Source organism: Pholcus phalangioides, unplaced genomic scaffold, assembly GCF_987345545.1.
Source record: "Pholcus phalangioides strain wild (caught in Gottingen) unplaced genomic scaffold, Ppha-v1.0 ptg000014l_1, whole genome shotgun sequence".
NCBI classification, from domain to species: domain Eukaryota; kingdom Metazoa; phylum Arthropoda; class Arachnida; order Araneae; family Pholcidae; genus Pholcus; species Pholcus phalangioides.
In genome coordinates this window covers 13,377,869-13,395,694 of record NW_028301607.1, presented here as the reverse complement: position 1 = coordinate 13,395,694, position 17,826 = coordinate 13,377,869, and the positions used below count along the sequence as shown (strand labels likewise).

The window sequence follows — 17,826 nt, the reverse complement described above, 5'->3', positions numbered from 1 at the left end:
GTGAACTTGCCATCGCCCATGGAAACATCATTAAAATTAAACAACTCTTCCTTAAAAAAGATAATTTAAAAAAATTAAATTTATGACATAAGTATTGGAATAAATTAAATTTTTGTTTTGCAAATCAAGTTTTGAATCTCACACATTCAGGAAAAAAAAAAAAAAAAAAAATTGTTAGCCACTTATGACAGGACTTAATAAGTTGCCTGTTAATTTAAATTGAAAAAAATCTGATTTTTTTTTTATTATGATTTATTCTACATCTGAAAAAAATCCTTTTTTAAAAAAAAATCATGATATTTCCTGGTATTTCATGATATTTATATGAAAATGTGCCCTCTTTTAAACACATTAGTACAAATATTTGATGTTGACTTCATGTGTGCCATGGCTTTTTCTTTCCTTTCAGAGAACTGGTTTGTTGAGCATGCTTGATGTTGAATGCTCTCTGAGAGGCACTCCTGATAGCTACTTGAAAAAAGTTTCCGTGCAGCATCACAATAGTCCTAGGTAAGAATAGATAAAATTAGAGATCATCGGTTCTCATCCATTTGAAAGAAAGTATGAAATAAATCGATGTTTTTTATTTAGTTCTTAGGAAACTTATGCCTCCATTCATCTTTAATACATACATATTTTGAACATATGTCTCATTCATATCTGATTTTTATGTAATGGTTTTGTATGTCTGACTTTGCAGATTTTTCGAACCAAAACCCTCTGACAGTAGGATCTTTGGGATCAGGCATTTCGCTGGTCGGGTGGCCTATGATACCACACAGTTTCTAGAAACAAACAGAGATGTTGTCCCCGATGATGTTGTGTGTGTCTTCCATAAAACGACGTGTAATTTTGGTTTTGCTACTCATCTGTTTGGTAGCGAACTCAAGGCTCTTTATTCTCAAGGTAATTAATACATGAGGCCTTTATTCTCAGATTGAAATAAATCATGCTCAAAATCAAACTTCAATGGGATATTGTAATGGAATACATTTCTTTTTTTCCATCTTGAACTATAAGTTATTTATCATCTATGCAAATATCATGTTATCTTGGCACTCATGGTATCAAGTATTTGCAATTTGATTTTTAGGTAGCACTGTAATGTTAGTAATGTTTCCATAAGATATATTTTATGTTTTATTTAGTCGAAGATTCTTTCGATGCAGAGTCATTTTATGTATTAATTTTGTTTTCCTCTTTCTTGTTACAGAAACTGTGCCAAGAGGAGTTTCATTTCGAATATCACCCACAGCTCACACAGATCTGTAAGCACAACATTCATCAGCATTTCACTGAAAAATAGTCTTTTCAAACATTTCTGTCCAATATTGAAGTACTTCGAGTTTCACTACCTATGTTTTCCCACACTCATGACATACCTGGTTCTCATTGAAACCTCCAAAAAGTATTTATGTCTGGGATATGGGTACACATTTAGGGTTCAAAAGAAAGTTGGCATTCATCCATCCCTTTCATTCCAGCTCTAAAACAAATCCAACCTTGGTGTATTACCAGGGCTGTCTTAACATCACCATTGGTCCTCGGGCAAAGTGGTACTCTGGGGGCCCTTAATTTGCTTATAAATTTCTATGTTTTCTCTCAAAAATAATAAAACCAAGTCTCATTATTATGAGGCCCCTTATGCACTCGAGGCCTTCAGGTTGTGCCTGTGTGGGTTCTATGCATTAAGGTAATCATGCACAAGGGCGTAGCCAGGGGGGGGACTTGGGGGTCTGGTCCCCCCCCCCCCCGAAATGTGAGAAAATGACCGAAAAAAGGGAAAAAGATGGCCAAATCTATTGTTCTGTCACTTTGGTTCCCCCCCCCCCCGAAATGAAAGTGGTCCCCCCCTGAACAAAATTTCTGGCTACGCCCCTGATCATGCATATCACTAAAAGTAATTTCTGCTGTGGTGGGACTTGATTTACTCAAAATATTACCATACAGTAAATACAAATATGCATGTACAAGAAATATATGCAAAACTTTGTCACAATATGCACATTGGTTACATATGTAATTTATATTCATTATGAAATATCCTTAATTTCAATCAGTTTCTTTGCCAATATGGGGGAACCTCTCATACCAGTCTCTTCCCATTAGTGAACAGCTTCAGTTAACTGACAATTTTTTAATTACGTCAATGGGACTCTGCATTTTACTATCCATTAACAGAGACTCCTTGGTAGTGGACGAAATTTTCAGTCCTATGGGTGTCTGATATTGAGAGGCTCTATTATACTGTACTCTGATTCTGAATCGTTGCATGAAGCAAACTTGTCTTATCCAGGTTTGACTGCAACGGCTGCATGTGAAATACCCAGCATCAAAATCCTGATACATAATTTTTCCACAACAATATGTGAAGCAACATTGAATATATTTATAACTGCAATTTGTGCAGTTAATAGCTACAACTCTCTCATCCTGAGGATCTAGGTATCAAATCCTGTTGCGACATAGTGGTGGTTAACAGTAGTCGGTTTTGTGTATTTTTGAACTTTTAGAGACAAATGCATTCAGGTTTCTTATTTGGAAAATTCTCTTCCTAGAGAGCAAGCAAACCTTCAACACAATACTTACATAACATGAAAATTGAAACATTTGCCATTTTCATTGTAAAGTATAGAAAAGAAAAAAAAGGCAGATGGCACCACCACTAGAACACAAAACACTCAAAACTCTGACAACATAAGTACCTTAAGTCCATGCATACACCCACAAAACACGTTGTATAACATCGTTAGCAATTCCCCAAAGGAATGTTTTATGTAGTTAATAGCCATAGAGAAAAAAATATATATCATTACTGTTGCACATACAGTTGGGGCATAACTAGGCTGGTATAACCGGGACACTGCCCCTGGTCCCCGAGCTAAATGGGGTCCCACAAAAATTCATATTTGTTTTCAATAATAATAACCCTTTTCAGGGGGGGGGGGCCCAAAAAAAAGTCTGCCCCAGGGCCCAGAGAAGGCACACTGTGGCCCTGCATACAGTACTTATAATTAGGCAAAGTTCTGGTGTTCATTCATTCATTAAGTGCTTACCATTAGAGTATACTTAAATTATGAGTACCCATGCATATAAAATGCATGAGTACACCATTGTACATTATAATGGAAGGAAAGCATTTTTTTTTTTTTGTATACCTAATGGTTCTTAGCATAATGTAACTTTGTGTTCTCAATTAGGCAAAATGGAGATGAACCAGTTTCGACTCTTACTCAAGATTTCCATAGCAGATTGGACAATTTACTCAGGACACTAGTTCATGCGAAACCTCATTTTATCCGGTGTATAAAGGTTAGTGAAATTTCAATTATTTTAGTCTTAACCAGAGGAAACAAAATCTACTCTAAACCAGATTAGGCATATACACTACCTGGTCAAGAAAAAAAAGCCAAAGATATTTTGATAAAAAAACAAGGGATATTATGGTATGACGACTTTATGTCATGGTTATGCTTTCGTACATTGGTGTCAATGTTGTTGATGGATCCCAGCAAGTTAAATCTAATATAAATGAAATGAATGGTGCCACGATTTACTAGCGTGGGAAAGAATATAGGAACACGTTAACTTTGAATATAATACTTTAAAGGAAGGAGAATTGCAATCATGACAAATATTTCAGTTCTAAATCTGTTGTGAATATGTCACCGCCCAAAGAGAAGCAAATATCCATTGATGGCTAAAGTTGGTCAGTGAACATGCTTAGATACTTGAATAAGTTCCTTTCGTTGCTGTACAGTATTGCAGAGACACTAAATTAGCCCAATAGAAATGACTCACATCATATCCCTACTGAGGCTTATATACTAGAACGGTACAATATACTGCTACCTTTTTCTTTGGCCCTGCTGTAAATGATGGTGTGAAAGCCAAAAAATTCTCATTTTATTTCAAAAAGAAAGTTGGTGCAAAGATAATATGTGGAATTTAGAGGCCAAGGCTGGAACTGGTGGGGGGGGGGGGGGGGCAGAAATTTTTAATAAAGAACAAAAATACTGTTGTAAAATCATCAAATTTTGCAATGGGAGTTGCAAAATCATGTTTGCCCCCCGAAATCCTAGTTACGACCCTGTTAGAGCTCAAAATAATTTATTAAATTTCAAACTAAATTTATAAACAGTTATTTTAGTTTATTTAAATCTATGTGTTTGTGATTTAATTTTTCTTTTTTTTATTCGTTATTTAATTTTATTTAGTTGTTATTATATCGTTATTTAAAATTTGTTTCAAGTTAAATTGAAACTGTATTTTATATCTGAGTAGAATACAAGCGAAGTAGTGTCAAGTAGTTAAACTTATATCTTTCTCACAGGCCAACAATTGTGAACAGCCAAATAACTTCGATCGAGGAGCAGTTGTTCAACAAATTAGAGCTTTACAAGTTCTTGAAACTGTGAATTTGATGGCTGGTGGTGAGTAAAACTTAAGCCAATGATTATAAACCACTAGAGTAAAATTCATCTTTCAATGAGAGATTAATTTTACTCTGAATGAATTCTTCCTCAGATGCTGTACACATCTTGAATCCCCAATAACTCTCTTTTTTCCCATAATCATAGCATGCTTATAATATATTATAATACATTTCTTTTCTACAGGTTTTCCCCATCGCATGAGGTTTAAAGCATTTAATGCCCGCTATCGCCTTATCGCTCCATTCAAAAAGCTTAAAAGGACAGAAGAGAAAGCAGTTGAAGACTGTAAAGTGAGTATTTAACAGTTGGCCTATGAATATCAGCATTAAATTTACATTACCAATAACTTGTATTATTGTATGCATATCTGGCCTGTTTTTTTTTTAAATCAATTATTAGCGATGTATTATTTTCTGATTATAACCTACATGTTTCAGTTAATACTTGAGTGCTTTATGGCAATAACAGAAAACTGTCGAGTCTCAAATGCTTCGACTGCTTGGGCGATGGGAAAACGTCACATATTTTTAAGGTAAGTATTTATAAATTAATTGATTCTTTTAAATTCATTTCATTACTGTCGTTATATATTTCTTGGCTATTAAAAAGAAAACTAGTTATCCTAATAAATTTAATACTATATTTTTTTTTATGGAATTTAATTCTATGTTTCAGTGAAATTGAAAATATGAAAGTTTGTCATGGGGGGGGGGGGAGATAGATAAAAAAGAGTGTTTGTAAAACTTTTTGCTGTTAGCAACATGGCAGCTAAAAGTGATTATGACCAAGTCAACACAATGTTTTTGGAAGTGTCTCAAGAAACCACTTTATTGATACAAATATGAAATCAAAAGCCAATACAGGCATTGGCCCAACAAGGTTACTGAAAAAGAATTATGAAAAAGGTAAAAAATAAAGGAAAAATAATACTGCAAAAAGTTCATAAATATATGGTTGTCATAGCTTAAATATAGCAACTCGATAAATCAGAAAAAAGCCAAAAAAACTAAAATAAACAGCCCATAAAAGTATGGTTGTCATTCATTTAAGTATGGATAGCTTCTCAATTACCCTCGCTCTCAGCTTATCATGTTTCCTCTTGAAGGTGTCTATCATAGGGTAATTTACGACAACCGAAGATAAGCTATTCCATACATTTACTTCCCTATAAAAAAATTCCCTACAACACACCAACCTAGAATTATTCCCTAGTAATGGAAATCAGTGTCCCTGAGTCAAAGCAGTTGAATGACATTGTAATAATATTTTATGATCTATCATATCAATTTAATTGAAAATCTCAAATACTTTGATCATATGTTTCATAATGCCTACATTCTTCCAAAGAAAATATATTCAGTAAATCCATAGGCATAAACTTGTATCTGGCCTTGAGCCCGAGCTCCTCCTTTCAACATTTGCATCATGTTCCCCCCCTGAACATTCTGAGCTCTCCCAATATTTCCAATATCTTTATGCCAGGACTGGGGACAAATCCCAGGCGCCAGGTCGACATGGGAACTAAAAAATTTGTATTGTAAATTTTGGCAATTAAAATTTTCTTTGTGTGGTCATTAAATTGCAGACTAAGGGCTGCAAGAAATGTTTGAAATTTATAGCAGCCTATCTGCCAACATGAAAGAGGGTCAGTATGCCCTGAAAAAGTCAAAAGAAGCATTATTTCGAACCTTTCTCTTCAGGTAAATTTTTTTTTGGCATCTAAAAAATTGTTCTGGCTCCCAGATTTTTTTGTGATTTGTCCAGCCCTGCTTTAAGCCTATGAGTGAATCAAGTCTTTTTTTTTTTTTTGTAGCTTAAGCCTTGCATATCCGGTAGTGCTCTACATCCTTTGTGTCTTCAATTTATTAGGTTAAATGTCATTTCGTCATGTTAGTATGCAACTTTGCTGCAAAGGAATTTCAATTTTTCTGTAGATAGAAGATTTGTGAAAACTTTTCAGTTCTTAGTTATTATGAAGAATATTCTCTGCCATACAATATGGTGCCATTAGAATTCAACTCTATCTTAGGCTGTTGCTATCTATATTCAGTAATTTATTCAAGCATTATACGGGCTGCCCTATATACGGTTATACCTGCATTATACGGTTTCCACCGTAGAGTTTCTCATGGGACCCTTGATGGTTGGTTATAAGTAGAGCCCGGAAATTCAGACCAAAATGCCATAAATGCCTATTTTTAAATATTTAAAACAAAAATGCTTTTTTGAACTTTTCCTGCCATAAATGCCTATTTCATTATTATTTTGCTTTTATCTGCAAATTTTAGTCTACATTCACCGAAAACCAATATGAATCTGGCATGAGATCAAATCTCCAACATATGGCAGTAATTGTAGCTTGACATCTGTTTTTCCTCAGTGAAAGTACTCTCATAATTGTGATGCAAATTTTCTCTGTTAAAATGGAGCGAAATGTGGCAGTGGAGAAAGCAATGCCCTGTTGAGACCCCTTAAAAGAAAGAGATAGGGTAACTGCATTGTAAAAGCCCTGAAACTGACTTGATTGTGTGGAATATGTAAAGAGTGGGAGCATGAAGAATGTTCTAGTTATGAAGTTATCAAGACATTTATTTGTGACTACTTTTAAATCTTTGGACACATACTTTTACCCGATAAAGTGAGAAAAAGTATGCATTTGCCATTTTTTATCAAGTTAGTGCTTTCATACCTCGTACCTTCATTTCAGATTTAATGAACTGTTTACGTGAAACTTTTTGGACTTCATCTCTTCAAGTTTCATTTTTATCGTAAAAAAATTCCCTAATAGGTCTGCGTATTCTTAACCACCTTCCGCCTGTATTATATTTCTCAATATAAAATGGTATATTATCTATTAACAACTTATATTAGGATCTTCCAACACGTGAATTATTTTTCCTCTCTCTCTAATAGTGAAGGAGCTCGACAGCAGCTGGAACTGCTACGAGTAGAACGTCGTCATAATGCTGCTATGTTGGTCCAGGCGATGTGGCGAGGATGGAATTTCAGAAGGAAAAGGTGGCCGACACTGAAAAGAAATCTGCTTGCTCAGGCCAGAACGAGAGTGAACAGGTAAATTATAATGGCATGAATTTGCATGACGTATCTTGGGGTTTTTCTAATCTGTATCCTAATATTTTCGGATGAAAACATTTCTTGTGATACTATATTATTGCATACACTTTTAAATTTACTACTTCTTTATCTCAGACGGATGGATTGCATTAGAAGTTCCCTTTTCCAGTCATCGATTGGTTATCTTTACCTTTTTGGGACAAAGGTTGAAACAGCCAAATAAATAAGTAAATAATTTTTTTCACCACAAAAAAATAAATGTGACGGTAAAACATGAAGTGAAAAAAAGGAAACCAGCAAAGAAATATTCTTATTTTGAGGGTAAGAGAATCCAGCTATTTCCATTGCCTTCTAATCCAGGGGTTTCCAACGCAGAGTTTCTCATGGGACCCTTGATGGCTGGTTATAAGTAGAGCCCGGAAGCTCAGGCTGAAATGCCATAAATGCCTATTTTTAAATACTTAAAAAAAAATGCTTTTTTGAACTTTTCCTGCCCTAAATGCCTATTTCATTATTATTTTGCTTTTATCTGCAGATTTCAGTCTACGTTTACCAAAAACCGATATGAATCTGGCATGAAATTACATCTTCAACATGACGGCACTAATTTTAGCTTGATATCTTTTTTCCCTCAGTGAAAATTACTCATGCCAATGTCTCGGAGGGTGAACATGGAAGCCCAGCCAAAGTTTAGAAAAAATAAATTATTTTTGTTTGTAGCTGTTCTGCACTAAATAGCCAGTAGGGAGAGGGAAAAGACCTGGGGCACTACAAAAAGCTTTCCTTCTCCCTCATCCCTCCTCATAATTCTAGGGCTTCTTCAGTGAGGGCTTTGGGCCCCTCCCAGAGGTGTATTTATAGTTTTGTGGCCTGTGGGCCATACAAATATTGCCACCATTCACCCATTCTAGTCTCTAGTTTTCTTGACTGCTCATTCCTATATTCCTACAAATTAGCCATCCTAGACTATAGCTTGCTTAGCAGCCCCCCCCCCCCCGTATGGCTTTTGGAAGCCGTTTACTGGTCTAGTCTACTAAGTTTAGCTCTATACACTTCTTCATAATTTGCAATACATAATTTTTTCACGGATACAAACAATTTAAAAATTGTTGTATCCGTGTTGTTGTAATTGTTGTTGCTGTGAACCAAAACTGTTATGTTATTTGATTCCCTCCTTGAAGGGTGATTGCGCCGCTGTGGTGGTCGAGTGGTCATAGTGACGGACTGGCATTGCGAGGATCCGGGTTCGAGCCCCACCGGCGCCACAGTGGTGGTCGGCTGAAGTTCGTTTTCTGTGGTTTCCAACTTCAAGGCGAGAATGCGAGCCGATCTCCTCGTTAAAGTCTCGATACAGAGAGCAACAGGCCTACAACGTAACAAATATTCAATCATTACACTTCATTCACAATTTGAAGTATAGATGGCAACACTGAAATATCAAGCACAATACTAGCTACACACTCAGACTGTTAGGTGCACTCATTTTGTTCCAGACTCTGCCACGAAGCTGGGCTGGAAGAGATCTCAGCAATGGGATAAGTCCGGTGGCAGAGCCCCTGGCGTTCATTCATTCATGAAGGATGATTGTGTAAAGGGTTTACACACGGTATCTATGTGGTGTTTTTGATTAGGTGAAGGAGCTATCTGTTTTCCCCAGAGAAGTAGGGTTCTTTATGCACCCTAAATTTTGTCTTTTTTTTTAGCCTGATTTCTCATACAAATTGATACATTTAATGTTTTCCAAAAATATTTCAATTTTTTTTTTTAAATAAAATGAAATTACTACATTCCTCTGTTATTGATTTACAGGCCTCGACCTCAGCCCATTGCAGGAACTCCTCCTCCAGATTTGGAACGCTGTGATCAGAAAACTATACAACAAACTTGTTCTTTGTTTGGACTCGACTTGGAAAGGCCACCACCAGTCCCACCAAGTAGGTCGTATACAGTGACCGGAAACACCAAGATGGGATATCCTCAAACCAGAGTGATGAAAATGAATTTCCCAGGTAATATATATTCAAAGGGTTTTTTTTTCTTATCACCTGTGATGTGGTTATAGCATCATTTGGTACGGCTAAAGTGGGGACTGACTTATCTCAACCTATGGTCCCCGACTTTGGTGTAGTTGGTCCACAGGCAGACTTGATAACTGTAACTAAAGGAAAAATCATTCAATCATTGTGATTGATAAGTTATTAGTAATAACAATATGGAGTTACACATAAAAATTATACCTTTATACGTTACATGTAATAAAATAACTTCTAATAATTTATGTAGGTTCACCATACATCATTAAGGAAAATTCAGTCTTAAATCCAGGATATCTGTAAAGTTTGCCAAAAAATGCAATTCATTACCTTAAATGCTAAATTTCTAACCTTATTTGCTGAAATTGCTGAAGTGTTGGGAAATAAACAGCTGCTAAAAATCATAGTATTTCACAAAAAAATATTCAAAAGAACAAATAAATTAATTTCATTAAGAAAAATAAAATAACTGGGATATCTTTCTTAAATGGAGTAAAATACAGGACATTGCGCATTGCCACCAAAAAGTGATGCTAGAAGTAGACACAATTACCAATTGTTATTAAAATTGTTGAAAAAATGTTGAACATGACAAATATATGAGATGCATATGTATATTTTTTGCCATAATTATTATAATAAAGATTCTGTATAATGAAAACGACTTGTATTCACGACTTAAGTAAATATTAAAAATTCAGTTAAACAGGAAAAATGAGACAATTATGGGAAAATCAGTGCAACCAAAATTACAGGAATATTCTGTAATACAGGATGCAAGTGGTTCGTCAATTTGTTTCAGGTATTATACTGGTCCTTGGGTTCAGAAAAGTTGAGAAACGTCCCAGATGATCACTAAGAATAGCATTTACACATTTTCTATGCTTTGATTTACTTTGACATCTTGCCAGATAAGTTGTTTTGGTTCAGGTCTAATTCAGGTTGCTGAATTTTTTTTCTAATTCAAAATTTCCGGCCCAAGTGTACAATTCCACGGACAGGTGTCAACACTGTCTTTGCATATGTGAATCCCCCAATTATATCAACTAAATTGCAATAACGCTCCGGTTATTTGAGCTGATGTGTACCCATAGGTGGGGGCAGGGGAGCAGAAGAGACAGCTGCTTTATCCGTTGCCCCCAAAAAATTGTATTGTTGGCACAGGCAGGAGAATGAAGGTAGAAAATTTGTTAACTTGGTTAATAGTGGCTCAAATAATCAAGTTCCGGCTGTAATATCAAATATGGGGCATCCATAATTAAAAGGCTATATTTTAAAGTAGCCTAGAGGCAAAACCAATCACAGAAAAGTGTGAAATTTTGTGGAGGACTACATGAAGTGATGGGAATTTGTTTTAGGGGAGAAAAAAATTAGTTGCACATGTTGTCACTAGATGGCGTTTCACTTTGAATACCTGTAGTAAACATGCAAATTTGTGTCATGTCACTCAGCAGCTGTTACAAAACCTAGAAAAATTTATGGTGATCTTGTTTCTCAATGTGTTTGCTGCTCACAATGATGATAAGTTCACGAGATCATGCTTTCTTGATCAAATTGTGTTTTACCGAAACAGCAATTTCTCAGTAACTACTCTAAGAATGTGTTGGGTTTATGCGCCTAATGAAGTGCTCTGGGCATCCGCTGGAGGTTTGACCACTTTCCTACATGCTCCCTATAGGTTAAAGGTTCCTGTTGGAATGTTACTGTGGGAGTGTGTGTGGCTCTCAGTAACTGCTCTAAGGAAATATCTGACTTGGAAGAGGATTCAAAAAAGTCCAATGAATGTTAAAAACCTTCGGAGTATAATAACGGAATTTGAAACTACAGGATCATTGGCTCTTCCTCCTGGAAGAGAAAGAAACCCTGTTTCTATAGATGCAGTAGAGGAAGTTTCTCTTCAGGTGGAAGAGAACAGAGCTTTAAATTCTCGCGGTAGCACTAGTGCCAGGCATGTAGCACAGGTGTTGGATAGACCACGTTCAACTGTCCATAAGAACATGTGGAATATCCTCCGATATTATCCGTACAAACTTTTACTTGTGCAGCAGTTACTTCCATATGATTATGACCCTCGACTCCGGTTCTCACTGCAGTTTCTAACTCGTGTTGAGGTAGATTCAAAATGTCCTTGTGTGTGTGGAATATCCTCTGGACAGACGAAGCACATTTTTACTTGGATGATGCAGTCGATAAATACTCACAACTGCCAAATTCAGGAACCAGAAAATCTTTACGTTATCTTAAAGGTTCCGTTGCATTCACAGAAAGTGACTGTATGGTATGAATTTACTGCATCATTTATTCTCGGTCCATACTTTTACAAGGAGTTACGTTCTACAGGTCCAGTGACATGTTCGATCACCGGGAAGTGATATGCATTGCTGTTACAGAACAATATTGTTTCGGCTCTGCAAGCATGTCACTGCCTTGCAGACAATCTTTGTGCAAGACAGCTCCTCCACACATTGCAGTGTGTGTGAAGAATGTTCTTAAAACACATTTTACAGAAGAACGTGCCATCAGCCGGCATTTCCCTAATCTATGGCCTTCCCAATCCCCGGACCTTAATCCGTGTGATTTTTGGCTTTGGGGCATTTGAAATGTCTGGTAAGTCGTGGCAATCCAAGAACTGTCTTTACCTGACCTTAAAGGCAACAATCATTTCACTCCACAGGCTGAACACTTCCCAGCACACTCTTTGTTCAGTTGTGGAACATGCCATCTTGCGATTTCACATAGTATTGTGATGGTGGTGGTTTTTCACGACACCAATTATGTTATGGTGCAATGTTTTAATTCACCACTCTTAATTTTAAAATGAACATGAAATTCACTTTTCGAAAGAAAACATCAATTATGTTGTGGTTAAGTTGTTGAGTGCTATTTAAATTGACAGTACCGTAAAATTTAAGAAAAACTTTTGGCCTGGTGATCGAAAAGGGGGGGGGGTACCATTTTGCGTTGTTACTGCTGAGACCGTTGTTAACTGATATGACGAGACGATACTTCATACTGGTTTTTTTTTTTAGCTGTTTTTCTTGAACTTACATCTTCAAGTAAAATGTTACGACTTTTTGGCAGTTCCAAATTAAATAGGGTTTGAGTGACTTGGGACTTGAGTTTCGGGGATCTTCAAGTTACGTGGGGGAGGGGGATTCTTCAACGGAGGGACCGCACTTTCTCACGCAACTGGTCCCGATGAACTGCACGCCTCCAAAGTTTTTCAGTGATAATATGTAAATTGAGTGATAGGCGGGGCTTGAGAAAACACATCCTCTAATTCGTCGCGCAAACTGCGTTATCCAAAAGTTTATCCAATTGTATCACGAGGCGCGAACACAAACATGAAACCAAAGGAAAAACATCTTCTCTCAATACAGGGTCGATTTAAGAAAATGAACGGCTTTCAGCAAAGTTTATAATGACAACATTAATTTTCAATATAAGATTTCCGGATTAAATGCACAAATATTCATCAAAATCAAAAAACATTAACATCATTGTGTGGGGAAAAAAATTAGCTTTCCAACGATATGCGACATCATATATAAATATTCTTGTTTTGCAACATGCCGAAAAATTTAAATCCAAGACAAAGGAAATTCTTAAAAAAATTCAAATTCAACACTTTCTCGATGACAGAGAATAATTTCAATCATATAACATTATCTCACAGTTTCTCTCCCTCACAATATTTTACAACACAAGTTGGTTTTTTTTTTCAAAGCATCGGAAACAGTGGAGAGAAAAAGGGGAAAAAAATAAATTTTAAAATTGGAATAAAATTGAAATACTTACAGGGTCTCAAAATTATCGAACTCTTGATCAACAAAAATGTTTGTTTCCCTTATTTTTAAAAAAACATAGACTCAGAATATGCAAAAGGCGAAAAATCGGCTTTTCAAGTATAAAAAAAAACTATACAACGGATTACGAACAGTGAGAGAGAAAGAAAAAAAAAAGAAAAGGAATCTTATCTTCCAATTACATGTATGGGAAGCATTTGTGTTCGTGCCAGAATAAGAAAACTGACTCATCAAGATGGCGATGATATCTTTGATTATCAGTGAATCATTAGGTGTGTCTCTCTCACAAAGAAAGAATATATTTTTCAAAAGAACACACATTTTCTCGTTCAATTTAACTCAGAATTTCTCAAAATTTTACAGGAAGAGTCAGAAAAATTCAAGGAATTTTTTGTTGAGTTCAAAAGATTGAGATGTCAAAGCAAAGCATTCAATAATTTGGATTTTCCGATAAACACATACAGTGTGATGCATAAAGAGTGCGTGTCCACTCTATACAAACGATCAGTGGTTCAGATCTTGGACGTTTTAGAATATCGGATGGAATGATAACACAAGGAAAAAAAAAATAGACAACCACAAGATTCATCTCAGCCTTCCACATTAAAATAAAGACAGAAGCTCGATATTATTCATACGACAAACACAATTATCTCTACATTTAGCAAATTTCACTGATTTGACATGACTATTCTAGGTTAAAAATATGTCAGGCTTCTTTGTCAAAGGGGGGAAAGTGTCCTACTTTTCCCACCGTGACAGTATCTGAAAATGATGGCCATCATGTGGAACATGTTTTGTTACAGTAACTATTGCGAAAGTGTTTAACTGTTAAAATTGTAAACGTTTGCCTAAACGTGTAATTTCTTAATAAAATGCCCTCTGGTGGTGACATGTGCAACTATTTTTTCCCCTCAGAGACAAATTCCCATCACTTCATGAAGTCCTCCACAAAATTCCACAACTTTCCGATGACTGGTTTTTCCTGTAGGCTACTTTAAAATATGGTCTTTTAGTTATGAACACCCTGTATCATCATCAAATAAGGAGCATATTTTCAAAAGGGAACATTTAAATTTTTTTTTCCAAAATGATTTTTTCAATGGTTTCTAAATTCTTGGGATGAGCTCTGTCAGATTACATGACAGGGTTTATTCAAATGTGTCTTTTTTTGAAAATAAGCTCCTCAAAATGGGTAAATTATGTTTTTATCAAATACATTTGAATTTTGTTTTATAACCATCATTGTATTTTTTTGAATAAGCTCCAGCACGTTGACGCTAATGAGTTATCCATTTTCAACAGAAGATAACAGCGGAGAAGTGTCTTTACTCAAAGGAGAGACTGTTGTGGTGGTGAGAGCGTCCCCAAGAAGAGGACATTTAGTTGTGGAACACAAGAGCCACACCATACACGTGCCTTACCAGTTCCTTGAGCTCAAATCTTCAGATGCTTTAAACATTTGAGAGCTGTTTCAAGAAGAAGAAGAAACAAACCAAAACAATGTTTTTCAAGACACTGGAACTGAAAATTGCAACAGTGTTATGTCTAACATTGTTTATGAAAACTCAGGGTTATATAGTCATGCACTTTTTTAAATGTTTCTATTCAGAACTTTCGTTAAGTATGGAGTATCATTCATCGAATAATCCATGCTTCGATGAGCGTTTACTCATATTTTTGTGCCAATTTTTATTTTGTGTGAAACTGTATTAGAGATTTACCAAGAACGAGATATCAGTATTGCTTACCCTCAAAGATTTTGCATGCTTATCTCGCATCTAACACTTCCCATTTTCTTTTCAACGAGAAGGGGAAAGAGTATTGAAGGAACTTCCCTCCATGTTTGTTAATGTAAAAACTTTATATACATATTGAAAAAAATCATTCTTTCTTCATGATGTTCTATAATTGTACAGTTGGTTGGCCAAAACCGCTTTATATCAGTTACAGGTATTATGTGGTTGAGGAATTTTTTTTTTACCATGTGAGGATTGAAACATGATTATAAAACTATGCTATTTGAGAAATCGATTTTCTTGTTGGTTTTTTTTTGCCCATCAAAAATCAATGTTGAACACACTTAAAGATAGATATCGTTCATTTCTTTGCAAACAAGGGATGCAAAAAGTGGAGTTTGGACATTGTATGGGATTGAATGATCTTTGGTATATAGGTTTGACATAGGTTGTTATGTAGGATATGAAATAACATGGGATGGATAACAGCATATTTGGGACTCACTGTACCGGTCATTATAATGGGACAGTCGCAATAACGAGTGATCATTATAACAACCGTCAACTGCATAATGCACAAAACATTTAAAAAATCTTTTTTTTTGGTTTTCATTATATATTTCCTTTGTAGGATGTGCGGACAGTGAATTTCAGTTGCATAACTTTTCAAAAAAGATAGTATTATTAATATACCTATTTTTTGGCACATTTCTTACTTAAATCCCAGCACAACAGTATCTAAACTCCACACACACACACAACCCAAGACATGCATTATACTTAGGATTCAACAACACAAAACTTTCTGACGTGTAACCATTATTTGTTACATGTTTCTCAGAGAATGTCAACATAGTGGCATGTGCAGTCATAGTTGTTTTATGTTATATGTAAAGACATGACCGTCAGAGCCATCTTAATGCATGGGTCCACCCGCAGTGCCATTTGAAGGCATGGGCACAGCCCGGGGGCCTCAAGAGAAAAAGGGCCTCACAAAAATAAGATCTGGTTGAGATTTTTGAGAATTTTCCTGGTAGGGCCTCAGAAAAATCATTTGGCCCGGGGCCCATGATGCTCCTAAGACGGCCCTGATGGCCATCAGGCTGATCCAAAGCTTTCTCACCCCTTCGTTCGTGAATGTTTTTTTTTACGTTGATCATCTTTTTACTTATTTAATTCACATTATTCATTCATTCATTTCTGATCATTATTCTCTTTCAGTTGTATGTTAATGTTCTGTCTCACTTACGTGAGCCGTGTACAGATGCATTTCTCCCTCTTTTCCTGTGGTAAATAACTTCCATCTTCCCTATTTGTAAATATTTATTTTCTGATCTAAATCCTATTTTTATCTAGACTAATCTTATGTTTAGCAAATGCATAGGAATCTGTACAATGACTGTGCCTGTCCACTCTAGTTGATCTTCCCATTTTAAAGCTTTGTCTCAGAGAGAGCAACAGACCTACAACTGTACGATATTCAATCAATATTCATTTCACTCACAATTTGAAATATTGATGGTGGCACTAAAAATCCACACACAACATTAGATATTCACTTGGACTGTTGAGTATACACACTTCCGGCTCTTTGCTATCCATACACAAGACATGTCAAGCTCTGTACAGATTTCTGTTGAACCCTTATACCCTTGATATGTGTTCACACATACTTGCCAGTATGTGCAAACACCCTCTGTGTGTGTGTATAGTAATATGGGCATCCAACAATCGGTATTAAAGGAAGACAAGGTTTTGTCCAGTTGACAGTGAATTTATGTAAATATTTCCTGGCTCTCTATTTTTCAAATATAAAGAGAGAGTTTTTTATCCATATGTGTATAGAGAAATCATTGTCGTGTCATAGTTAATGTTGATGAATGTTAGTGAAACGTTCTTTTTCTGGTATCATGTCTACCTCAAAAAACATGTGTTGTGTGTAATTAAATTTGAATATGTATTTCTAATGATAATATTTGTAAGTATTTTTTTTCTCCGGTTCGATGTGTTTGAAAACTTGACTTAAACACGTGTATTTTTTCACTGAAATAAAATACTTGTGAAAAGATGTTTTCAGTTTTCGAAATTTCGTTTGTTTCGCTTTGTAGCAAATATTGATGCTTATGTTCATTCTCGTATCAAAGGAATGCTTTTATGTTTAAAACTCTAGTTATTATTGTTAGCCCTTATTGCCATCTATATGTAGGATTTAGAATGAGTGCTCGTGTTTGGTAATGAAAATTTATTGAATACATTATATCGGGGGGGGGGGGGGGAAGTTGCACATTGCTGACTAAACAGTGAATGTCTTGTTGGCCGTGGTTCGGCTATTCAGTTTTAAAGAGTTTTTCTTTTCTTTTCAACTCATAATAGTATCTACCCTAGAGTGATAAATATGTCCACGGCAGAATATGTCCACTGATGCCCTTTCTTTGTCGTCGCTCGAACTACTGAGAGGGCTATATTTGCTTATAAATGTCTGTTTTTGGTGTTTTAATCTTTTGTATTTTGAGTGAATAACCTTGGATTTAATTTTCTATACTGTGGATTGGATTGGATTGGATTTTAGGTTTATTGGCGCAAGGACCAGTTTGGTCAAACTGCGCCAAAACAAATGATTATAAAAAAGATTGTCCTTTTGTCATGTCAAAAAATTAAAAAGGCACATGATAAAAAGCAGCATGAAACGTAAAACAATGACATGAATTGTAAAACTATAATTTGTTATAAAAACCAA

General features: G+C 35.6%; 1 protein-coding gene and 1 long non-coding RNA gene across 2 annotated transcripts in view; one reads left to right on the top strand and one right to left on the bottom strand.

Moving 5' to 3' along the window:
- The window catches only part of dachs (unconventional myosin-IXb-like dachs), a 113,082-nt gene extending 95,931 nt beyond the window's left edge, over positions 1-17,151 (top strand). Inside the window, exons 14-23 of the mRNA XM_089241774.1 lie at positions 410-510; positions 701-906; positions 1,214-1,268; positions 3,201-3,312; positions 4,334-4,433; positions 4,620-4,726; positions 4,874-4,968; positions 7,350-7,508; positions 9,321-9,520; positions 14,656-17,151. Of these exons, the coding sequence (XP_089097900.1) occupies positions 410-510; positions 701-906; positions 1,214-1,268; positions 3,201-3,312; positions 4,334-4,433; positions 4,620-4,726; positions 4,874-4,968; positions 7,350-7,508; positions 9,321-9,520; positions 14,656-14,816 (1,296 nt within the window). The 3' untranslated portion in view covers positions 14,817-17,151. The remainder of the gene's footprint in view (positions 1-409; positions 511-700; positions 907-1,213; positions 1,269-3,200; positions 3,313-4,333; positions 4,434-4,619; positions 4,727-4,873; positions 4,969-7,349; positions 7,509-9,320; positions 9,521-14,655) is intronic.
- On the bottom strand, positions 390-13,430 carry LOC149078186 (uncharacterized). Its single transcript, XR_016193906.1, has 3 exons — positions 13,343-13,430; positions 9,557-9,669; positions 390-506 (listed from the first exon to the last, which is right to left on the bottom strand). It is a non-coding gene; the product is annotated as an uncharacterized LOC149078186 (long non-coding RNA).
- Positions 17,152-17,826: the final 675 nt, after the last annotated feature.